At 45.8% G+C, this 24110-nt stretch overlaps 1 protein-coding gene across 3 annotated transcripts in view; it reads left to right on the top strand.

The window, feature by feature from the left end:
* The window catches only part of LOC119402794 (uncharacterized), a 116002-nt gene that overhangs the window by 14203 nt on the left and 77689 nt on the right, over positions 1–24110 (top strand). Inside the window, exon 1 of one of the 3 annotated variants that reach the window (XM_037669864.2) lies at positions 6655–7090. The exons of the other annotated variants lie outside the window; for them this stretch is intronic. Coding sequence (XP_037525792.1) covers positions 6697–7090 — 394 coding nt within the window. The 5' untranslated portion in view covers positions 6655–6696. Of the gene's footprint in view, positions 1–6654; positions 7091–24110 lie in introns of those variants that run through there. 3 annotated transcript variants of the gene reach the window in all.

The following is a 24110-nucleotide window of genomic DNA, read 5'->3' as shown; positions in this document are numbered from 1 at the left end:
GGGAGATGAGCAAGGCCGCTTCCGACATCGCTGCGCCCACGTGCCGCGCCGTGACCTGAACGCGCGATGCTCGGGAGCAAACTTCGGATCGAGCAGGCATGTACGTACATACATACACGAACTACTTTGGGAGCGCGGTCTCTGGGTCTTTATTGTGTTTTTGTTCGCAATGCAGGCGCAGGGCCGGTATTCGTAAATAATTTTCCACGCGCGAACCCTTCGTACGAAAGGGCGCCTACCAATCACGGCCCCGAAAATACGTCTAATTATTGCCGAAGGCGGCCGACCCAACGACGAATGCGTCTTACGCACGAAAACATTCGTGAATTAAGCCACTGGATTGCGGCTCTATACTCCATTTCATACGACAGGTGCAACGCTGTGCAAGCTATGCAAGAAGTTCGGTCAGCAAAATGTGTAAGTCCGCGCGTCTCGCGCTTGAGTGTTATCGTTGTAAACGTGGCCTCCGTCATCGGCTCCGGCTGCGCGCTACCGGATCTGATCGCGGAGGCCACACTAAGAAAACAAAGAGACGTTAGGCTATCCAGAACGACATATAGACAACCGTATAAATAACGGGATTTGTTTATTTCTAAGGCACAGAGCATCTTCATTTATAACTCTGTCTAAAAACGAAAAAAAAAAAAAATCACATTAGGGGCGGGAAAATCGTTCAACTATTTCTTGGTGCGAACACATTTACTGCTAGAAGTCTCGCTAGCTCCCATAGCTTTGCACCTGGTGTATGCAACGGAGTATAGTAAGAATCGATGAAGACGTGCGCAAAAATAGGTGGGAATGCAATACCGGAAACATTTTTGCGCCGTATTATTGGCTCTGCTAGACCCGCGCAAAATGTTTCTTAGCTTACTTATCGCGGGATTCCAGCTTTTTGCTTTTCTTTCTTTCCAAAGTCGCAACCCTAAAACCTGCAACCTCCGATTCCCCTCCGCCCCTCTCCCACTGTTGTCGATCGTATTACCGCAGGCAATGTGGAGGCGAATGAAGGCATCGCGCAACGCCCACGTTCGAAGTCGCTCTCTCGTGACCTTCCATACCTTTCGCCGTTCAATCCTCGTGCAAGGCTGTGCGAAGATGAAACAAGACTGTGCGTGATCGAAAGCAGGTTGTTATTACACCAGATTCGGCTCATGTGGCCGATTTAAATAACATGTGCTACTATAGTATGGTGAACGGCAACGAATGCCGCAAAGAAGTGCTTAATGTTCAGGAAGCAATACCCAGATTTACTGAGCGGACTTCAAATAGTTTATCATCTTCACGTTCAGCTTTAAATAAGGCTTTTTGTGAGCGTCGTTTCTTAATGCGTAGACATTAGCACCTTTATTATGAGCGAAAAAAAAAATTAAAAACAACGCGATGGCAGGGAAGCGTGCATGAGTTGCACTTTACTCTATAGCAGAGCCTCTAGCGTAAAGAATGAGTAATGAAGTGGGAGAAAAATAAAGAAATATTACTCAAATAAAATGAAACAATAACTTTATAAAGAGAGACTTGTAAATAAGTAAATATATAAAAGTTTAAATTTTTACAAAAGACTTCCTGCACACATGTCCTATATTCTAGACGTTACTTTGTGTGTGTGTGTGTGTGTGTGTGTGTGTGTGTGTGTGTGTGTGTGTGTGTGTGTGTGTGTGTGTGTGTGTGTGTGTGTGTGTGTGTGTGTGTGTGTGTGTGTGTGTGTGTGTGTGTGTGTTCGCGCGCGTTCTGCAAGTCATTGCGTATGCCGACCATCAGGTTCCCAATAAGATCAAAAGTAAAAGTAATGCATTGTGCCTTTTAAATGCGAAGCATTTCTTCGCGAACCTCAGGCACTTTGGCCGTTTCTATCTACGTATCTATCTAGCCGCCTACGTCTGGGCGCTCTCCTGGTCGTCTCCACAGGTTGTAATATACCAAAATTCGCATAGCAGAGGATCAGTGCATGAAGAACACGATTCACAGGTCATGACATGAATAACGCAAAATACCTGTCGCTTACGTCATGAAACCCTTTCTCTCAGTCACGTGTGGCACATACCTGCATACCAGAGTTCATGTTATGTGGGTATGTGCCACAGGTGATACAGAGTCTCAGTCAACACAGTAACCGCGAACGTACACATTGACACGCGAGGAAAGTGATAAGAATTGTTGGAGTTTTACATCCCAAAACCACGATATCATTATGAGAAACGCCGTAGTGGAGGGCTCTGGAAATTTTCACCATTGTTCCAGTGTTCTTTAGCCAGTGTTTAACTAGTTTTAACTAGTGTTCTTTAACATGCACTGACACCGCACAGTACACAGGCCAGGGGCGTAGCCAGAAATTTTTTCGGGGGGGGGGGGGGGGTGTTCAACCGTACTTTATGTGTTCGCGCGTGCGTTTGTATGTGCGCGTGTATATATACGGAAGCAATACTGAAAATTTTCTGGGGGGGGGGGGGGTGTTATCGCCGCTCGTCGCAGGCCGCGCCACAATGTTTAGAAACTTCGCGATTGTTTCAGATTGTTCTGTTAAGATTACGCTCCGGACACGAGTAACCGAGTTTATTGTAGACCTAACGCGAACACGATCGATAACGCTGGAAAGTTCGATAATAATTGTTTGGGTTTAACGTACCAGAGAGAGAGAGAGAAAGAAAGAGAAGAGGAAGGCAGGGAGGTTAACCAGAAGGTAGAATCCGGTATGCTATTCTGCACTGGGGTTGGGGAATAGGGGTTGAAAAAGAGAGAGAGAAAATAAATAATAAGGTAAAAAAACAATCAACCACACACACACACACACGAGAGCGTTCCACTCAGAGGCGTTCTGACAAGCCAGTAGATCGCAGGAAGGCTAGTAGTGCTTGTAAGGCCTTCTTCTGCGACTTCATGTCAGGACGATGGCGTAGTGGTCTTTCTTCTGATAGAGCCTGGTCGTCTAACTTGTTGAAAGCATGACAAAGAGATTGTCTCTGTGTGCTATACTCCGGACAGTCGCAGAGAACCACGATATGATTATGAGGGACGCCGTAGTGGAGGGCTCCGTAAATTTTGGCCATCTGGTGTTCTTTAACGTGCACCTAAGTCTAAGTACACGGGCCTCAAGCATCTCGCATCCATCGAAATGCGGCCGCCATGGCCGGGATTCGATCCCGCGACTTTCGGGTCAGCAGTCAAGCACCCTATAGCCACTAGACCACCGTGGCGTTTAGGAAAGTCCGATAAGGCATGCATGTATAATAGCCGACGCATTTCACAGACGAGCAGATTACCGACGACCGACGTCTGTGCTCGCCGTTATCAATGTTCAGCGAGTGTTACTTGTATTTTGAGTCTTTCTTTTACTTGGCCACAAGTTCGACCAATAGAGAAGTTTCATCTTCACAGGCTGCGTTGACTTTCTCCACCGTCACAGCCACGTGACAATATACTCAACGTGCTCAAAGTCTTTTCGCACTTCGTTAAACCAGGCCACTTATCAAATAGTAAGCTTACCTTTGGAGGCACTAATAGTAACTTTCGGCGAATAGTGGAGGGCAGGAAAACAGGGTGCGGGTGGCTTAATTGCCCTGGTCAAAACACACGGCGCTTGTCCAAAGCCGCAGGCGTCTCAAACAGTGGTGCGGCTGCTATAGGCGACCAACATCATTATTCGTCCAAGAGAGAGAGAGAGATCAAAAAAAAGGAAGGCCGGGAGGTTAACCAGATATTAGAATCTGGTTTGCTACCCAGCACTGAGGTGGGGGGAAATATGGCCAAGAAATGGGGTGTCGAGAGAGAGACAGGGAGAGGGGAAATAAAGAGGAGGAAAAAAACGCACGTACACACACAGGATAAAAAAACAACAACACACACAGGAAGGGCGTTCTGGTTACAGAATTCTACGCTATGCGTATAGGTAAAACGCACTATTTTGCCTACACTGTAAACTAAAAAAAAAAAATCTGTTAGAGTTATGGCAAACATCTTGGCAGCGCTATTTCCAAGCATTTGACCCTCAAAATGACGGTAGTTCATCATTTCTAAACAAGTGTTTTTCGTCATTTTGGCGTGCTGCACTCTGTACTAAATATAACCTGTGTGTCAGCTTGACGGCATTTTTTTATCAGTGTGTCAGTATGTTGTCATATTCCAATGACACCGTTTTCTATCATCACGTCTTGCTCGTTCTAACTCAGTTACAGCCGTTGTCAATAAAACAGACTGACGTCTTTCCGCCTCGCACACTCCAGTCATTGGAGAGTACACTTGGAAAAAGTGCGTGTATACGTTTTTCTGCAGATGAGCGTGAGCATTGTTTCTGGATTAAGTCTCCTGTATTTCTTAGATATGAAAGTGCGCATGTTATGATCCGGTACAAATATAAAGTTAGAAAGGAAGTGACATCCATGCTAGCAGAGCTATTCTTGGCCCCTCTAATGTTGTGCATTTATGTCAGCAGTGAAATTCCTTTTTGTTTTTACCGGGGCCATCAATTCTTCTTCTCTTACGCGTATGTGTGTGCCAACTTTCAAGCGCAACTTGTTGAACACGCCGCAGCCGCAAAATGGGCGGTGATTGTGCCGCTCTGAGCGCCCCCGGTTCCAGTTGAGACGCCATTAGAGCAAATTGAATAGGAGGGCGCAAAGACCGCTACGTCCACTTTAATGCGAGCGAGGTTGCTAACCTCTTATGTCGCCCCCATATGGAGGCGCCAGGGAGAATTTGCGAAGCGCGCGTCACATTCATCCGCGTCGTTGAAGGCTCTTGTCCTGTTGTGCAAGCTCGGAAGCATTGTGACACCAACTAGCAACCTGATATCGTGTCTTTTGTTTCTGCTTGAATATTTACAGCGGCGCGCGAAAGTCGATTTGACGTTGAAGCGTATGCTTCCCTCCACACACATGTCCTATGCCTCTATCTGGAAAACGGTCTACTTCCTGGCTGACGACGTTTGGATGGTAATGAGAGAGCCAGAAAAAGTTATTTTTGTTTTTGTTTTTGTTTTCAGTTTATGTAAAGAATGTACTGTTCAAGCAAGACGCTCAAGTTTTACACCAATGCGTTTGCGCTGACGATGGAACATTACTGTGCGTTGAACATTACAGCTCTGTGGCGATAGATTACATGTATGCATATATAGGCGTTACTATAAACAGAAACATGCTGGCAGAGCAAAAATTACGCGAGCGAGCCGAGGGTTGCTGCGTCAGCGTGATAGACCTTGGGACCCGCACAGAGTGTTTTCCCTGGCGTATAACGAGGCGTTGACATCGCTCCCACGGGAAAAAACAAAGCACCAAGTTTCGTTCTTCCCAACCAAATTCTCGGTCAAGGCGTCCAAGGGCAGCAGGTGGCTTTCTTGAGTCTGCTTTGTAATGGTTTCCGTTGTCGCGGACAGCCTTCATCCCTGAACGACCGGCAGAAAGACAACAAATATTTGCAGAAACATAGGTAGGAATGGAAAGCTCTTCACACTATCTACACCGAAATTGTAGAATAAAAACATTTGTAACACTGCGTAGGAATTGAGATACAGGAAAGAGGGGGGGGGGGGCTTAACCAGACGCGTGTATGGTTTACTACCTTACGCCGTAGGAACAGGGCCAATGGTGAAAACAAAGAAAGAGGAAGTGAATGGAGGGACAAGAAATTGAGGGTGAGACACTTGTAGGAAACCGTACTTTCCGTGAGTACACGCGCAGACCATAACTATATCCGCCGCATGGTGAACGAAGATTGATGGAGAACAGTACTGGCGGTCTGGCGCAGTAAGTCTTACGGAAGTTTTGCTGGCATCACCGGAATGAAACGCTTCCTTATCTTGAACGGAATCTCCGAGCACGTTCATTCATTCTCAAAAGGTACCGCGGCGGCCTGGTTGTTTTAAAGAAGCGGAGATAAGGTGCGCTACATAGGCTGAAAAAAAAAAAAAAACAAATTCCAGCGCGAGTGGACGATTCGTGGCATTCATATACACCTCTGGGAAATACGACGCGCTTGCGAAAGCGGCGCGCGCCCGGTCGTGTATGCATTATGCAGTACGTGCTGCTTAATATTAAAACTAAGAACGCTGGATACTAGTGACAAGAAGGGCTGCACCTAGTACCCACTGCTGAACACTGGGCTCTAGTGATAAGAAGTGCTTGTAGCTTTGCACTTCCATTACGTATACGCTTTATTCATGCCTACAAGTATCCATGACGACGTCCATACGTGTAATACCGGATGAGCGCACTCAAAAGCTATAGTGAGCCCGCTCAGTGCCATAGTTTCCACATGGCTTGGGTGAGGAGCTACGTCACGCAGGCATTGCTTCAGCCCCCAAATGGCTGCGTGAGCTTATTTGCGGAGAAAAAGCAATTAGAAGGGGTGGGTAAATAACGCTGATCTGCGCGGCCCGTGTCTTGACACGCAGTCGCGCGTAATAAACGTTGTACGCTGCTTATCAGCATTGCGAAACGACGGCACTCATTGTCCGCATAATTGGGACTGACCGGAAAACGCCGTCGTCGCCTGATTGGCATTCCGGGGAGCAGCGTCCGCCGAGATCTCGGCCCGTTGTTTTGTGGCGTAGCACGCGTCCTTTTTGGAAGAGGAGACGCCGCCGTGTCGCGACAACTTTGGCGCCCCTGTAGTCGGATCGGAGGAAGGAGAGGCTCTTCAAGGACTGAGTCACTCCGGGGGCTTTTCCCGCGCATCGCCGCTGCATCCCGAGAGCGCCGGCGAGGGATGACGACAGCAGACGACGCTGTCCGATCCGGGCGTTGCGATCCGATGCATCCGGCGAGCATCGCAGCAGCCTGGCTTGCTCAGCTCACCGATCGATGTCGTGAGCTGAGGCATTGCGCGCGGACGCTCCTCGTTCGGCCGCCGCGTTTTGACTGCTACGCCCTGAGTACCGACTTGTGCGCGAAGGTCGGCCAAGGTTCGTCGGAGGATCTGTCTTCGCCGGAGCAAAGTTGCGCCGCCGCGTTTGGGTCGCCGGCGTCAGCGCTGACGGACGAAGTTCAGCGCCCACGGCAAACTGTCACCTTCGAGCCCGTGGCGGGCCTTCAACGCTGCTTGGCGAGTCGCGCGACACAGACAGCCCTGGGAACCGTGTGCGGCTCTTGCAAGGCTAGCAGTGAGTATATATACTGTATTACGCTGAGAGAAAATGTTTTGACTGACATCTCTGCGCGAGTCGGTGCATGTTTCTTACTTAGTGTCTTCTGGCTGCCATCGAAGCACGCAGTTGTCCACATGTGTCAGCGTCTGTATTTTGAGGCTCTCGAGAGTGTGTTCTCTTAGTTTCCATTCATTTATTCTTATCGGGATTCCTGCTGAATGGCCGCTGACACTATAGATCCCATAGGGCACGCGTGGCCAATAACGGCTGCTCCTGATAGAATGAACTCCAGGTTGGCACGAACGAGAGTTGTTATCAGTTATCTATAACTCACGTTCCTGCTCCATAGTATGGCTGATTTTGTATTTGCCATTGTGTAATTAGGGAGTAGTAAGTTGAGCATATATCTGCTTCGTTATCTATTTTTAACTCGTTATTTTCATTAAATGTGTTTAAGCAGAGGTTGGTGCCTAGGTATGACTCCGGCTACTCCGCTTCTCTTACATAATAATTTGCGTCATTAAGTTGTCAATAACAATCAATCAATCAATCAATCAATCAATCAATCAATCAATCAATCAATATTTATTAGTCTTGTCAAAAATATAATACATTGCAGGTAAATATGCAGGAGGAGGTCCCAAGGTTACACGCCGCAGGCGGGACCTCCTTTGTTAATACAATGGAAAACTAAACAAGAAATGAAACAATGAAGTAATGAAAAATTCACGCACGCAAATGTCCATTCACAAAAGTAATGTTCACACGTCATGAACAATGTTCACGCGTCAACAACAATGTTCACACACGAGGAGCGTCCGCGCTTTACAGAAGGGGTCATCTTATACAGTTCTTTACAGAAGGTGATCTCACAGAACAGTCACTCGGCACTTGCCCGCGCTTTAAACGCAGCTGTGCGATTGCGGCACATTTTCCCTGCCCAGTACCCGAATGCTACTTGTAAATTATGCCAGACAACCAGAGCGACGCTCTTACACATGTTATGGGAGTGCCCTGTCACAGCAGCTCAGATGGCAGTAGCTCCGGATGCTCTCGCGTCGAAGTGGGCAGCCGCACTGCGCAACTCCAACTTCAAGACACAAGAATGGGCAGTCCAGAGGTCCCGCGAGGCGGCGTTGAGGCAAGGCCTCGAAGTCCCCTCATGGGAGTCCTGAGCCCGGGTTATTAAACATCGCCGGACTTTCAATGAAGTCGATTCCATTCCATTCATGAAACGCGAGAAATACACGAAAACACGCGAAACATGTGGCCAGAAGTGTCTGGCAATAATTAACAATGCGAACAATAATTGTTTATGCGAATCAGTATTTTTCTGATATTCCTGCAGATTCTTCTAAAAACTGTATTAGTGCGCATGCAGCGATGTTTTGAAAAGTTTCTGTTGACCATGGGCCCAAAACTTTTGCTAGTAATATCGGCTGTCTATCCAACCTATTTACTTTTTTCTAGAAATTTCTTACTGGGAACAGGATAATGTTTACAGCGTAGAAGAAAGTGTTCTATGTCTTCTTCTGCCTCTTCACATGTGCATGTAGCACAGTTAGATTTTCTTATCCTATACAGGAAGCTCCAGTGCCTAGACGAATTCTATGAATGATTGTTTCGATAGAACGGGTAATTTTAAACGGAATATTAAATTCCATTCCAGGATCTATTTTACATAATTGAGAGTTTTGCGCACTATTTGCGAACCAAGTTTCTTTGGACAATCGACCGTATAGTTTGTTGAACAAACATCGTGCATCGCTCGCCGCGAGAGGTAGTAGAGATCAATCGTTCTCTGTGCATGTGTCGTACGATCAGCTGTGACATTTCCTGCGATTTCACAGTGACTTTGAATTCACTAGAAATCTATATCGTGACGTAAATCTTTCGCTATGGCGCATGCCTTCCGAATTTGATACGTTAATTTGTTATCTCTTTTTCCGAAGTTGATGTCCTTTATAGACACTATAATGTCTTGCGAGTCGCTTAAAGTTGCCCAGCGAAGAGGTCCCGACTGTCTACCTATGAAGCGTAAAGCAGAAAGTATAGCTAATAGCTCTGCCGTTGTGGACTTTGTTTTATTCACCTATATATTCTCGCTTCGCTTATTTTATGTTAATTTTAAAGGAGAAAACCGGCATGGTGGTACAATTTTGCAGATTTCTTCGCGGATGTGTCTTTTTGTTTGGTAATATTTTGTACGCCTTATTTTGACCGCACTGTTGCATATACAGAGAGATCATGCAACCACGAGAGGGCCCCTAACCACCCCGCGTTCAAAGACGAGGGAGTGGTTTCCTCCTCGCCTTCACTACCCTTCCCACAGGCGATATCTCCTCCTCGCCACTTTTTTCTTAGAAGCACGTGTGCACTAAGCGTTGACTCTATCAAGATTTCGTGCTTGTCGGCTACACGCTGTTATCTCCGTTTGCGCAGTCGCAAACGCAGAAAATGAAGTGGAATCAGTTGATCGCGCACGATAGTCATGCGAGACAAGGAAGAACGGGTGGGAGGCTGCATGGCAAAGCTGTGTAGGAGACAATTCACGACTGATATTTCGCGTATACGGACCAAATCAAGAGTGTGTACCGCAATGGCGTCACGTGAACCACCGTTCTTGCGTCACGAAGTGCGCCAGAAAGACGACAAACACAAGGAGAGAATAACGCGCTCGTTTTTTTTTTTTGTATCTTCAGTGGCTGGTGAGAGGCCCTTTAAAGAGAAGAGACTTTTTTTTTTTCAATTGGGGCCAACGGGCGCACATAACTTCAACACTTGGACTCTCAAGCAGTCAGCGTGCAGTTTGTACGAAAGTTATTTAACACTTTCATGACCGCGCCTATTCCCATCGATAGTATGTTATCGATGACTTCAAGATCAAGTTTTGGCACTCTCTGAGCGGTTCTGGACAGCTAACGCAATACAGAGCATAAAATAACATGTTTTTTATCAGTTTTGTTTGCGAGTTTGTTTTTTCCACCGCGGGGAGATTTTTAAAGCTCGTTCGCAGTCGGGTAGGTGAGCGCTCGTTGTTTCAGACTTCGCGTCGACGCCGCTCGCGGGTGCTCCACAGAAACGGCGAATTTCGACGGATTCCGATTAATATGAGCGGGAATCTCTGGATGATGGTAGCAGCACAGACACGAAAGACTACTTCGATTCGCCAGGCGAAGTCGTACGGACGGCGAAAGTGCGTCAAACCTCCCCGGAACATCAGCAGCTATCCGCCGGTAAGTTTCGTCTTCTCCTCGGGTCGTTTTATCGCTGCCGCGCGTCGATGTAAACGTATCCGGTGCGTTCTAAACATAACAGCTCTTACCTGCAAGGTGTTAACTTCATTCGGGCGGGAGCATTTGGCGCCGGCTGCAGAAAGTGCGCAGTTCTCTTCGCGAAGACGGCGCGGAGCGGACTTTGACCCAACGCTCCGGTGTGCTGCGCGGCGGCGTCTTCGTGTTGTTTTTTTACCGCAGAAGTCGTCAGAGAGACATGCAACCACACAGATAAGTATGCGTGGACGCATACTTTCGAAAAGCCAACATACAGTGAGAGGGACGGATCCATGGAGGGAGGTTACTGAAGAGAAGATGGGCAAGTTCGTCTCACTCCATGTGTACATGGTAATTGTTGAAGTCCCGCTCTTGCATTGCTGTTCGGGTCGACGACACGTATTTCCAGGCCTTCGTCTACCGTCAGTGATGCCACGGAAAAGGTTCAAGGCTTCTTGAGTGTCTCTGATCTGAAGAAGACGACCGTCGCATCTCACGAGAATCTTCACCACGTGTCTTCTCTATTGCAACACATGAACGATTTTCTACGCTATCTTTTAACCCCGTCGGAACCTTTCAGTGAATGAGAAAATGGTGAAATGTGAAGGTCGGTATGGTATTCGGCAGTATATGAGCGAGAAAGAGGTCAAATGAGAGTAGAATTATGGATTTTTGCAGATTTGGAACAGGCTACACTGTTCATTTCAACAAATACACAGGAAAATTGAAAAATACCAGAACTACAAACTATGCTAGGAAAGCTGAACAGAAAAAAAATTTTTTTTTCCCGAAACATGCGCAGCCAGCCTTTGTTTCACTGCGTCGAGAACCTGCATCACGCGGAGGCATGATAGGCACTAGTGCCTATATTCTTGTATTTATGTAAATAATCTTCGTACTTACAGAGCTTATATTTCCACTATTATTCTACGAGGGCTTTGCGTTCAAAACGCATATTTCGATTTTTTTCAATGTTTAACGTTTGCAGAGTAGCATTGATGTTTTTATGAATCTTTCTTTCTTTTTGATGCATTTTTCTTTGATATTTTTTTATTTTATTAGAAATAAAACCGTTGTTTGAAATTAAGACTGTTGGAAAGACCAATTCTTCCTCTATCATTTCATACCCTACACTTTAGCATCAATTATAATTCTTTGGCAGGAAAAAATATTTCCTAGGCTAACCAAAAACAACCGATTTTTCCGCGGTCACGAAAGTGTTAATATCGTCTTACGGGGAGGTCTGCCAAGGAAACACGATGCTCGCTTGTTATAAAGTAGGCAATTAACTCTGTCATATATGCTCATCTCTATCGAACCCAGAGCCCGTATCTTGCATTGATTGGGGTCAGTTTCTTTACTTTTTTTGTTTTTCAGCGAATGGAGAAAGCTGTGGCACCCATACGAGCATTGTGTCCTTGACGCGAAATGCTCGTGTTAATTATGCGCAGACATTCGGAGACGGTGGACGCGTGAATAAAATTCGTCTCGGTATAATTTTAGTGCCTGACTTAATGCTTCTGTCGACGAGATTATCAATACGCTATACAAAACTGCGCGATTGCCGTGGTTACTTCTCTGTCTCTCTGTGTGTGCGCGCGCGCGCCTCGATATGCATGGAGCGTCAAAGTTTCGATTGGGATGCATGTGTCACATCACACCGAGCAAGCGCTGCCTCGCCCCTGACGGAAGAGGGTGGCTGCATTTGCTCGGCATTATACGGAAATGACGCAACCAAGCGCGACGCGACCTCCGGCGTAGCGAAACGCTGCGGGCTGCATGCTAATCATCGGCGCGCGATAACGCACGACGGCGGGTTGGAACTGACGGCTGTTTTCTTGCTGTCGCTAGCTCGAGCAGAAAACGTCGAGGAATAAGAATTGCTGGTTGCGGTGAAAGGACTCGGTTTTTTATGTTTCAAAAGCCGAATTCACAAACATTTCTTCTTTCGTATAAGAGCGGTTTGGCATTGGTCGACCGCGTTGACTGATACGGCCACCGTGACGACCGGCTGCAGCACCAGCTCTGGAGAATAGTTTGAACTAAGTAAGATAGTCTGTATAATACACATTGAAGCAACATTTCACGGAATACAAAAGAAAAACGTTAAAGGACGGCTGCTGCTTCAGGACATTCACATCTTCCATAGCGATTCGACTGCGCATTATAAGATACCCTTTTTTTCTGCCTGGTAAATGTTGCATCGTATACAACCCTGCTAAAGAGAGCAAAACACTCAAGTGACTATACAACTTGAAACTAATGCTCATAAGAGTTGAAATTCTGAGGTCTTGCATGCCAAAACTAAAACATGACTATGAGACAAGCGATAGCAGGGGACTCCGTAATAAATATGACCACCTGGAGTTTCTTAATAGGCACCTAAATCTAAGTACACGAGTGTGTTCACACTTTGCCACTATCAAAATGCGGCCACGCGGGCAAGTAATCGAACCCGCGCCCTCTTGCAGCGCAGCGCCGCTGCAGTACACCTACAGCGGTTCCTTTTTCTATTGCCGGTGTTGAGGCCGTTTCACATGACGCCCCGATTTTCAGGCGGCGAATGGAGCGAAATTTGCTGCCAGCGCAAAAAAAGGGCCGATCGCTGTCGCCGCAAAGGTCAGCGGCGAGCGAACAACATGTTGAAAATTTTTGCACTCTGTTCGTAGCGATCGGAGCGAATGTCGTCCAGGACCCGTCGAAATTCCGCGGTTTGTTTTGGTCACGGCCGCGGATTATGTGCGGAGCCGTGAATGTACGAATCCCGCTGCGCGCGATCTATAGTGAGCCGTGAATAAAGAAAATAAAAGCTCGTACTTCAGATTACGGTCCTCAATTTGTATGCGTTTAAGCTGTTTCACATGCTGCGATTCCAGCGAAAATATATATATATTTCCGTTTGCTACCTCCGCTAATGGCGTTTTCGTTTCACGTGGGCATAGTGAACTAGAATATACTTGTAGTTTACTATGCACGCGGGCTGCTATTTTTACTCTCCGACTGGCTCGGCGCGCAAGGTCGCTTGCTGCCCTTCTTTGTGGTAGACACTGCATAATTTTTCAAATGTAATATAAAAATGTAATTGTTATTGTGATATTGTTCAGCGACGGTGGCGAAGTGTGCGCGTGTTTCGTAATGTAAAAACACTTTTCAATCTAAATTCATTCCGAAGAGTGCAACAACGTCCATAACCAAAACAAACGGGTCGGCGCAATTTCGACGTGTCCCGCCCGAAAAATCGTTTCGATCGCTGCGAACAGAGCGAAACATTTCCAACGTGTTGGCCGCTCGCCGCTGACCGTTGCGGCGAGAGCAATTGGCCGTTTTTTTTTTTTTTTCGGTGGCAGTGATTTTCGCTTCATTCGCAGCCTGAAAATATCTGTGTTTCAGCGTCGTGCGAAACGGCCTTTTGTTGAACACGTGACAAATGAAATACGTTTTTATCGCTCTGAGCAGGTACAACTCGCGAACGCATTGCAGCTGATGAGCGATAGCACGCAGTACCTTTCCATGATGTTTATTCACGCGCACGGCAAGTTGCCAATGCTAAGCGCAATGACCAAGGGCGTAGCCAGGGTGGTTGAACCCCCCCCCCTCCCCGAAATTTTTCGATTTTGCATGTGCATATATACACGCACACATACAAACGCACGCACGAACATACAAAAAGGATGGTTGAACCTCCCTCGAAAAAAAATTTCTGGCTACGCTTCTGGCAATGACCATCTGATGTGTTCGATTGTCTTTGCTGTGCACGCGCTGTTGAAGCTTTTCGCACTTTTATGTTAGCTTTGCGTGCCGATACATGTGCTTTTCTTGCGTGCACTCACACTCACACACGTTGCAAGTAGTAGCTATTACGACCATACGAGGTGCTTTTGATGGAAATACATGACCTTCGGATGTCACTAAAACTTCCTGAATTGTTGCCTACTGTAGGTACCGTACGGCTGTGCAGCAAACGCGACCAGCTGTAATGGTCCGTCGTGTCTCCTTTCCTCGCATGTATTGCGGGAGCCGCTGTAGAGCACTCCCATATGAATCTACATTGAAAAGTATTTTTTAAGTTACAAAACGCACTTGCTCTTAGTACCCGTTGAAGAAAAGTTGACAATATCTCAAATCACGGATTTTTTCATTACATATGACAAATTATGCAGTGCTTGTCTCAAAGAATGGCGGCAAGAAGTCCAGCGCGCCGCGCCAGTCGCAGCGAAATAATCGCAGCCCTGTGAAACGAAGCCGCCATTAGCGGCCGGAGCGAACCAAGCGAGCAGAGCGAACGGAACATTTTTTTTTTTTTCGTTACAATCGAAGCATGTGAAATAGTCTTTATAGGATGTACTGTGCAATCATGTCACATAAAAAACGCCAATGCAAACTATGAAAAGAATAAAACAAGCCACCACCAGTCCTATTGCTAAGATACCACGCTGGGTTAATGTTCATGTCATCGCGGTGATCGTTTTTAAATGCGCAGCATTTCTTAGCGAACCCAAGGCACTTTGAGCGTTTCTATCTGCGTATCTATCTACCTAGCCGCCTACGTCTGGGTGCTCTCGTGGTCGTCTCCTTAACATGGCGTAGACCAAAATTGGCATGGGATGGTAAGAGCGTTTGACGAATATGACTGTCTGGTCATGACCTGAATAACGTCAAAGTCATCTCCCGTACGTCGTGAAACCCTTTCCTCCAGACACGTGTGGCACATACCCGTATACTACGGGCCATTGCATACGGGTATGCGCCACAGGTGATCGGCAGTTTATATCTACCCAGGAACGGCAAGAACATACATTGATCATTTAAATGCGAGAGTGTTAAGAAAAACCGACACCGGCAGCGTATACCCGAATGCAAAGAATTTAATAGAAATTAGGATCCCAGCAGGAATTGAACCCAAGCATTCCGCATAGCAGTCAGATATTCTACCACAGAGCCACGCCACGTCTTGAAACTGCTTTGGAAGAAGACCCTATGCAGACGTAATGTCGGTGCCACGTCAATTGTGGTTGTAATGTTGGCTATCTAATTTTATAACAAAACAATTAACACTACATATGTACTCGTATGATACCCCTTGCACCTTAAGGGTTGAATCGCGCAAACGAGACAGGGACTAAAGGAAGAGACGACAACACACAGAGCGCAACCCCTTGCAGTCACAAATTACCCCTTGCAGACAAAACCCCTTGCAGTCACGAATTATGATGCACTGTCTGCAAATGTGTCAAATTTGCATAGCATGATTCCAAGGCGCTCAGTGTTACACTCCAAGAAATAAAATGAAGGAATGTGTTGTTTTGTGTGAGTTTCAGTAATTAAAGGTAATTAGCGTGTAATTATCGATCTCATTATTCTGCAATCAGTCAGCTTCAATCCTTGCATAAAAAGAAGCAACTATAAAGCCCAAAATGCATGCACAGTCTGTTTTTTTGGCTGTATTTGTTTCGAGCGAAGAAAAATAATACTCTTGACGCTGGTCCAGGAATGCGGCACATCGAACGACCGTCGAACATGGTAGTGTCTCCAGCAAAGTGATCCTCTGCAGCAATACGCAGCATAATGAAGTTAAATAATCGCTATAGTTGTCCACTAAGGAAGCCTGCACGAATGCACACACCGAGTTTCAGGCCATTTAAAGAAATACGCGCCGCGTGACGCGCCTCCGAAGTTGAACACACCGTGACTGAAGGGGGCAAGCGTCATGTCGGGTTAACGTGAATGGTTCCAGTGTTGGCTCCGCTTTTATAGCAGTGTAATAAACATTGCATTTGTATTCCTATGATTCAGCAAGCTATATTCAAGCGTTGCTCGACCCCGGAGGAATTCGCGAACGAAAGTTGCGTATGATATTCACATCATCGCACCGCAGAATGCGCTTTGTTTCGATAACACAGACGTCTGCGCAATAACGTGAGTGCTGATAATACGTCAGACCATAAGTTGCCAGTTAAACGTGAGTGTAGTCGGCGTGCATGGTAAGCCCAATATGTGCACACAACTCCTCCATTTACAAAAACACGTCGATCCACCTCGTAAACTTGGCTCAAAGCAGTGGCGTAGGCAGAAATTTTTTTCGGGGGGGGGGGGGGGGGGGGGGGGCACGCCCTTGACCTGACGTGGGGTCCGGGCAGGTAAGCGTGGTCGAGTGTCATTTCGTGCTCTGTAACACATGGCAGAAAAAAAATACGGGGGGGGGGGGCACGGGCCCGTACCCCCCCCCCCCCCCCCCTCGCCTGGCTACACCACTGGCTCAAATTCAAAAAATGCAGCATGGAACTACTGGCTGACTGCTTCGCATTAAACCGATTCCCACGAGGCGTGGGATTTGCCGATTTTTTTTCTTTTTCGTTTGTTCATCCCTGTAATGTCTTCGCACAGAAATAAACTAGCTGTAAACGTAATTATTTTGTTGGTATGCCCTCCTTACGTAAGAAAACTATCATATGTCAAAACAAAAGGATTCTGTGGCTATGTCATTGCCACACTTCTAACGTTTAAACAAGGCAAAAAAAAAAAAGAAAAAAAAAAGAATCAGCCTCCGATTGCCATCCAAGAATGCGTTTAGCATGCTCTGAAAGGTGCTTATTTGTGGCCCTGTGTTGCACTACAGAAGGAAATTTTGAGGGCTCTCTTCTTTGTTTGACACAACCTTAATGAAAAACCGACAAATTATGAAGCCAATGAAGGTATATGGGTCGTTATTTGTATTGTTTTAAGTGTATTGTAGCAGAGAGAGAGAGAGAGAGAAAGAGCAGAGGAAGGCAGGGAGGTTAACCAGAAATTTGTATCCGGTATGCTACCCTGCACTGGGGTTGGGGAATAGGGGGTTGAAAGCGAGAGATAGAAACTAAATAAAAAGGAAAAAAACAATCACAGCCACACACACACACGAGAGCGTTCCGCTCATAGGCGTTCTGACAGGCCAGTAGAGCGCAGGAAGGCTAGTGGTGCTTGTAAAGCCTTCTTCTGCGACGTTATGTCCGGACGATGGCGTAGTATTCTTTCTTCTGATAGAGGCTGGTCGTCTAACTTGTTGAAAGCATGGCAACGAGATTGTCTCCGTGTGCTGTGCTCCGGACAGTCACACAGAACTTGTCGAATTGTTTCTTCGTCGCCGCAGTGTATTGTAGTAATTAGTAAGTGTGTTGCACTATGTGTGACGGGTGCTGTTGACTCTATCACCATGCCAGGGAGCCAAATACAAGCACTGATTTGCGTGTTGGGCAAATCTCGGAGCTGTAGCTGCACTAATGGGAAGAATTCGAGAACGCTCCCCTTGTCACCTTGCATTGTGGCACGGTACCACCGGGGGCCGACACCACCACCACCTGCCGACACCACCAGTACTTCTCCGTATGTAAGCCTCTGGTAATAGTGGTTTGAGCGTAGAAAAGACGCTTACTTATGCAAAATATAAGAGAGCACGGCGCAGCGTCGTTGAGGGGAGTGAAAGAAGGGAACAGAAATGAAGCGACCTAATGTAGAAGCAGCGCTGTGTACCCACAACGCCGAGCGCAAGGCCTGTGTACCCCTCTCCCTGTTAGAAAGCCTGGTGGTCCCTCGGCGGCACTGGGCATCGAACCCAGTGCCTCCCGCATTGGAGATGGACGCTCTAACGACTCGACCACCCCTTTGGTTAGGGTGGTACAGCAAACGGGAAGCGCGTCTTATTGAACTTGCTGCCTTTCCTTGATTTCCTCCCCCCTCCATAGTAAGCTGTTATAAATGAACGCTAAACCGGCGTTAGTTTCGAAAGCTTGCAAACGCATTAGAAAGGGAGCTCATTCTATTACCTCTCATTTTCACGAAGTGGTCGCTCAATGCTAGCCATCACCTGGGTCGATATCTGCTGTTGTACTTCACGGAACGAGGCGTCTGGCGGTACGTACGCGGGTATCGCCCAGAAGCGTGGATCGTGGGACTAGTTAACAGGAGACGCGATCAGCATTCCTCTCGTTGTCTGACTCCCTTAGACTTACTCCAAGTGCTGGGATTTAGGAGGAAGGTCTTTGTAACTATTATTCACAATCTTTTGATTTTATATACCGCGTGTTTCTTCGATGGCCGTCTCCAATTATTACGAAACATATTGGATTCAAGACCGAATCAGGAAGGATTTTTACTGACCATCCTACATAGCTACGGCGGAGACGAAAATTTCCGAACTGATGGCCAGGACAATTACTAATGAAATTATTGTTTTTATTCAGTGGCGTTGCATGTTGAAATCGCATAATTGAAGTCGGCCAGAACAGAAAGCATAACCTTTCGCTAGACACCTTTCGCTAGGTGTGCCTAGCACTGGATTCAATAAATAAGCACTCCAAATGTGCACCTAAATGCGTCGTTTTCTCGGTTAATATACTTCTGCGCTGTGAATGAATGTGATAGCAAAAATTGTCAAGCGAAACTATTGTGCATTTCACTGCACATTTTGAGTCCGCTTTTGTGGAAACAGCAAGGCACAAAGTTTGTTGAGAAAACATATGCTGATAACGGATATATATATATATATATATATATATATATATATATATATATATATATATATATATATATATATATATATCCGTTATATCCGTTATATATATATATATATACCTACCTACAGCTTGAGCTCTCCAAACCGAAACTGAGACTGGTCGCTAATAAACAGACTGTGAATAATTATGTGCCGGGCGCATTGTTGTGGAGAGTATCATGATAACAATAATAAAAATTAAGGGAGCTTCGCACTAGTGGCGCCAAGCCTGTAGGAAGTGCGGAGCTTGGAGGCCCTCTTTGTTTCTCTTTAGTTTTCTCTTTCTTTTTTCCCCCCTTTCTTTCTTTTTATCTATTTCCGCTTTTTTCTGTCTTTTCGCTCTGTATTTCTATTGATTTCTTTCTCTCTATCTATTCTTTCTCTTCCGTGCTCTTTCTATTTTACTTCCGATTTCTTCGCTTTCTTTCTTTCTTTCTTTCGTTTTCTATTTCTCGCTTGCTTCCTCTTTTTTTTTCCTCTCTCTCTCTATTTCTTTCTCTCTCTTTGATTCTATCTCTTTCACTCTTTCTTTCTCTTTTTGCATTTCTTCCTCTCTGTTTCTCTCTCGCTCATTCTATCTGAGCTATGCTCTGCTCTCTCCCCTTTTCCTCCTCCTCACCCTCACTCCCCTTTCTCACTTTCCTGTTTCTGTCACGCTCACTTGCTCTCTTTCTGGCTCTTTCTATCTTTCTTTCTCTTTCTTCCGTTTCTTTCTCTCTCTCGCCTTGTCGCTTGCTTCCTCTTTATTTCTATTTCTTTCGCCCTCTTTCTTTGATTGTTTCTCTTTCGCTTTCTGTCTCTCTTTCTCTCTATTTCTCTCTTTCTCATTCGTTCTGTGCTATACTTTACTCTCTTCCCTCCGCCTTTCCCTCTCCGTCACCCTCACATCTCTCCTCCTCACCCTCATTTCCCATTCCAACCCCCTTGCTATACAAGGCTATGCTATACTCTACTAGCGTGCCTGGATGGCTGAGGGGTTACGATGCTCGCCTTTGAATCGTGGGAACGCGGGTTCGAATCCCGCCTCGCCAAGAAATTTTGTTCGCAAGAATTTTTCTCTTTCTATCTCTTTCTCTCTCTCTCTGTACCCGTTATCTCGCCCATCATGTTATTGTATCCGAGAAATCGGTGCACGTGTTCTGGGAGCGAAGCAGAAGATGAATAGGAGGAGCAAGAGAGCGCGTGCGTGTTCATCATGATTATCATTTCTCTTTCCGAGAGACAAATGCCAGCGAGCTTAAACAGCTCCGCTATTATTAAATGATGACTATGGGTTTGCGGCCGGATCATGATAATTTTTTGTAGATTATGGTTTATGTATTATTTTACAGGTGAAGCGGTAAAAAGGCTTCTAAGTTGTTCCTGTGCTCAATAATAAAGATTGATTGATTGATTGATTGATTGATTGATTGATTGATTGATTGATTGATTGATTGATTGATTGATTGATTGATTGATTGATTGATTGATTGATTGATTGATTGACAGTGCTTGTTATCCTGCGGTGAGCATACCACAGGATTTCGCTCGTGGAGACTTTCTCAGACATTTTCCACCGGGACTGCTCTTCAGAAAAATAAGCCTTCTTGCTAGAACATTAAAAAAACACGACAAAAAGAAGTTTTCGCTGCTGAGACGGTCTAAAAAAAAGAACATGGGCGCTGATTCAGACCTAAATTTTTACATGAAAAAGCATTTTGTACATATGCAGGAGCTTTATGCTGTTCCTCCGTATATGTTTCCTTATAGTCGGCAACAGCGATCTGTGTGCACTACTGTCGCTTCATTGTGCGCTGCTGATAGTTCCCAAAGTGTACCAATTCGCTAAGCTGTTATGGCTGTGCGTCATCTGCGGATGTTGCTCATCCGTATAGGCTTTTTGCTTTTCAAGCACATGGCGGCACCTTCAATGTGTTGTGAACTCTATCGGTATCGCGCATATGTCGGGGCTCAAAACATATATGCTCGCCTTTAGCCTGTGTACGTTCTCAGCGTCCAACACTAAATTGTGGCATATATTTTACTCTCTTACCTGACTATGCTTTTTTCTGAACGCTGTGAAGAGCGTGGAGAGATAATGTATATTTCCGTCGATGTGTCAGTCACCTCCACCAGCTCTACGCACGTGCGATTGTTATCCCGGTCATGATTATCGCAATCAAGTCTGATGACGCTCGTTCCTCTCCTGGTCTTATTTCATCCTTTGTTTAGCTTCATATATGCACATGCATTGTAACATATAAGGATCATGTATGACGATGTTATTGCTTGCCACTTGCGTGCTTCTCTTAATTGCATCCTGCAAGCCTCGAATGCGGGCCGTGTTTTGTTACTCCAAAGCTGCATTCGGCCACTCCGTAGTCAGTCCCGCGAAACACGCCTCGTCAACGAACGATATCCGAGGTAGAGGTAAGTCCTCCCTAGAACATTCTATAATGACATGACATCGCCTTGCGAAATACTCTCGGGTCCCTATATGGCATCGTCGGTAGTGACCTCACTGATGATGCGATATGGCGACTCATCAAAGAAGAGGACAGCTCCCGAGAGCTGGTTGTTGAATTGAACACTCTGTTGCCAACCAATATAATTCAGCGCGTCAAAACAACAACCTTATTGTGAGTCACGAACACAAAAATAATTTTGACCGCCTCTGGCAGTCTTTAAGGCGTACCTAAATTTAAGTGCACGGGTGTCTTTCTTTAACTTGCGCTTCCGTAGACACGCGACTTCCGCGGTAGGGAATTGAACCCGTGACCTCGTGCTTAGCACGACACCATAGCCGCTCAGCCACTGCATTAGAAGCACTTGTTGCGTATTAAAATCATCGACATCATGAGAAAATTCGTTACTGAACAGCCCACCACGTCCCAATTGTAAACACACACACACACACACACACACACACACACGCACACACACACACACACACACACACACACACACACACACACACACACACACACACACACACACACACACACACACACAGACATTTCGTCGTGTCAGTTACTTGTGGCTTGCTTGCGTCCTTCAAAGCTTATCAAGCTGATGAAAACGCATGAAATCTGTGTCGTTGTTTACCCGCCGACTCTTATAAGAATACGTAATACCTAAAACCAATATGTGTGTACATACTTTTGTTTGACGTACTCAAGAATTTAAAGGATAATAGGAAAAAATTAATTATCTTTGCGTGTGACTTTGTCCAACCATGAGAAACGCTGATCTTAAGAAGTCGCACCAGTTCTATGGCTATTGGAACTTTCCAAGACATTTAGCTGTAGGCTAAGGCTGCAAGCGCTACATAGACACTTGCACAACGAGAAAGCTTCACCTCCGGGCCCACCTCTGATGTGTCTATATTCAGACACATGTCAGGTGCAGAACTGTTCTCATTAGAGAACCGCTCGTCGAATGCGAACGAACGCTCTTCGTTGTATTTAAGGGGAAACTCTGCATCCTAGACACCGCGGCTGTGGGAAGCGGAATCTGGATGTTTTGTGTGGTCTCATACTGTTTTTGCAAAGAGGGACGAAAATGAGTACGTTAAATTGAAAAATTATAAGACGAAAACAGAAGTCGCTGCTCTATAAAAAGCCTTTGACATACAAGTAGACAGCAGTTTCGTGTAAGATTTCAGCTTACGTGAAATTGCTACAATCTTTGCAAAGCCTTCGAACATTCTTCAGTCACATAGTATTAAGGGTATATTTCAAAGACGAATATAACACATCAATTTTCTCTGCTTCGTACGCTCCATTAGATTTCGTTTACAGAACAGCGATACTAATTTAACGCTGTTGTGTTTAGTGTTTCATTTTGTCTTCAACAATATCCTGTATAAAAATGTATGTCCTGTATAAAAAATGTAATCCCTGCAACATGTTGATGTTAATATTTTAATTGCAGCAAGCATGACGCGCGCCTTGCAGGACCCAAATAAAGTTTTTCAACCAACCAACCAACCAAGCATGTGCATGCCGCGAAAAACGTTGTTTTTTTATCTTAATGTATTAAGAAAAAAAGTCACTCTCTATCTCCTGCAGTTTTCGGCCATCAAATCATGTTGTCAAGGCATATTAATAACGCAAGTGAATTGACAAATGTATATATGTACACTGGCCCAATGTTTCCACTCCTCCGACTTTTATGCCGTTGTAGCTTTTACAAAATCATACATATACCCGCGGCACAATGTGACGACGGTTGCTGAGCAATAGAAGAATAACTTTAGCACTGCTTCTGCAAACAATGCCCTATCTGTCCCAGGGCTGGGGTCACGGATGATCACGCAAAGGGGTGCATGACATTTGAGTTGCTTAGCCTGTAGTTTCTCTCGGGGCAGCGGATTCTGTTTCATTTTTTCTCCTCGTTACGACGTCGAGCGGGACGTTCTTCAGAGTGTGTTAAAGCGGCTAAATTCGATGTCATCTTCGGAAATTATAGAGCACTGCTGCCATGCCCACAAAGCGATGTAGCACTGCTACAGTTGCTCACATCGGCTCTTCTCAGCGACCGATTGTAAGTGCGGTCCTGAGCCGTCGCTCTTACAATTTATGTACAGACATGGTAACAGTTCCATCTCGCCACAACACCATTTGCGCGTTGCCCTAATAAACCAGCTCTTCCACGCCCTCTTCAACGTAGGTCCAACATTTCCAGATAGCGAAAAGTTGGACATAACTTTCATGCAATAGATAACCAATGTTCTGACTTCGCCACGTATTTCACGTCATCTGCGTTCAGAGAGAACGCACCTCATCACTGCTACCTTCAAGCTTGGCATGAATGTTTCTCTCGTCTATCCTATAGGCTTTCATTTTCCACATCTAACGTCTCATATTCTGCATATTCAACTCGTTCGCATCTTTGGCGAGAATATAAAAAGCCGGCAGATCCCACGCATTGTGGGAATCGATGTAATGCGTAACAGCCAGCAAAGAGCTGCATACATCGTCTTGTATGTCATTGAGGAAAATGCGTGTCATGGTTTTCATGTTAACTCCTATTATTTATGTTCGTCACACAGTAACGTCGCGCAATACCAACTTGGGGGTCGATCAACCTAGAGAAACGGCCGCCAGGGCACCATGAGCGTGGCACGTAAGTCATGCTGTACATGACATGCGTGTCATGACTTTCATGTTAACTCGTGTTATTTATGTTCGTCACACGGTCACGTCGCAAGATACCAATTTTGGTGTATATCAATCTAGCGAAACGGTCGCCAGCG

The sequence above is a fragment of the Rhipicephalus sanguineus genome, chromosome 1 (assembly GCF_013339695.2).
Source record: "Rhipicephalus sanguineus isolate Rsan-2018 chromosome 1, BIME_Rsan_1.4, whole genome shotgun sequence".
Classification (NCBI taxonomy): domain Eukaryota; kingdom Metazoa; phylum Arthropoda; class Arachnida; order Ixodida; family Ixodidae; genus Rhipicephalus; species Rhipicephalus sanguineus.
Note: the sequence above shows the minus strand (reverse complement) of the source record. Positions and strands in the feature narration are given on the sequence as shown.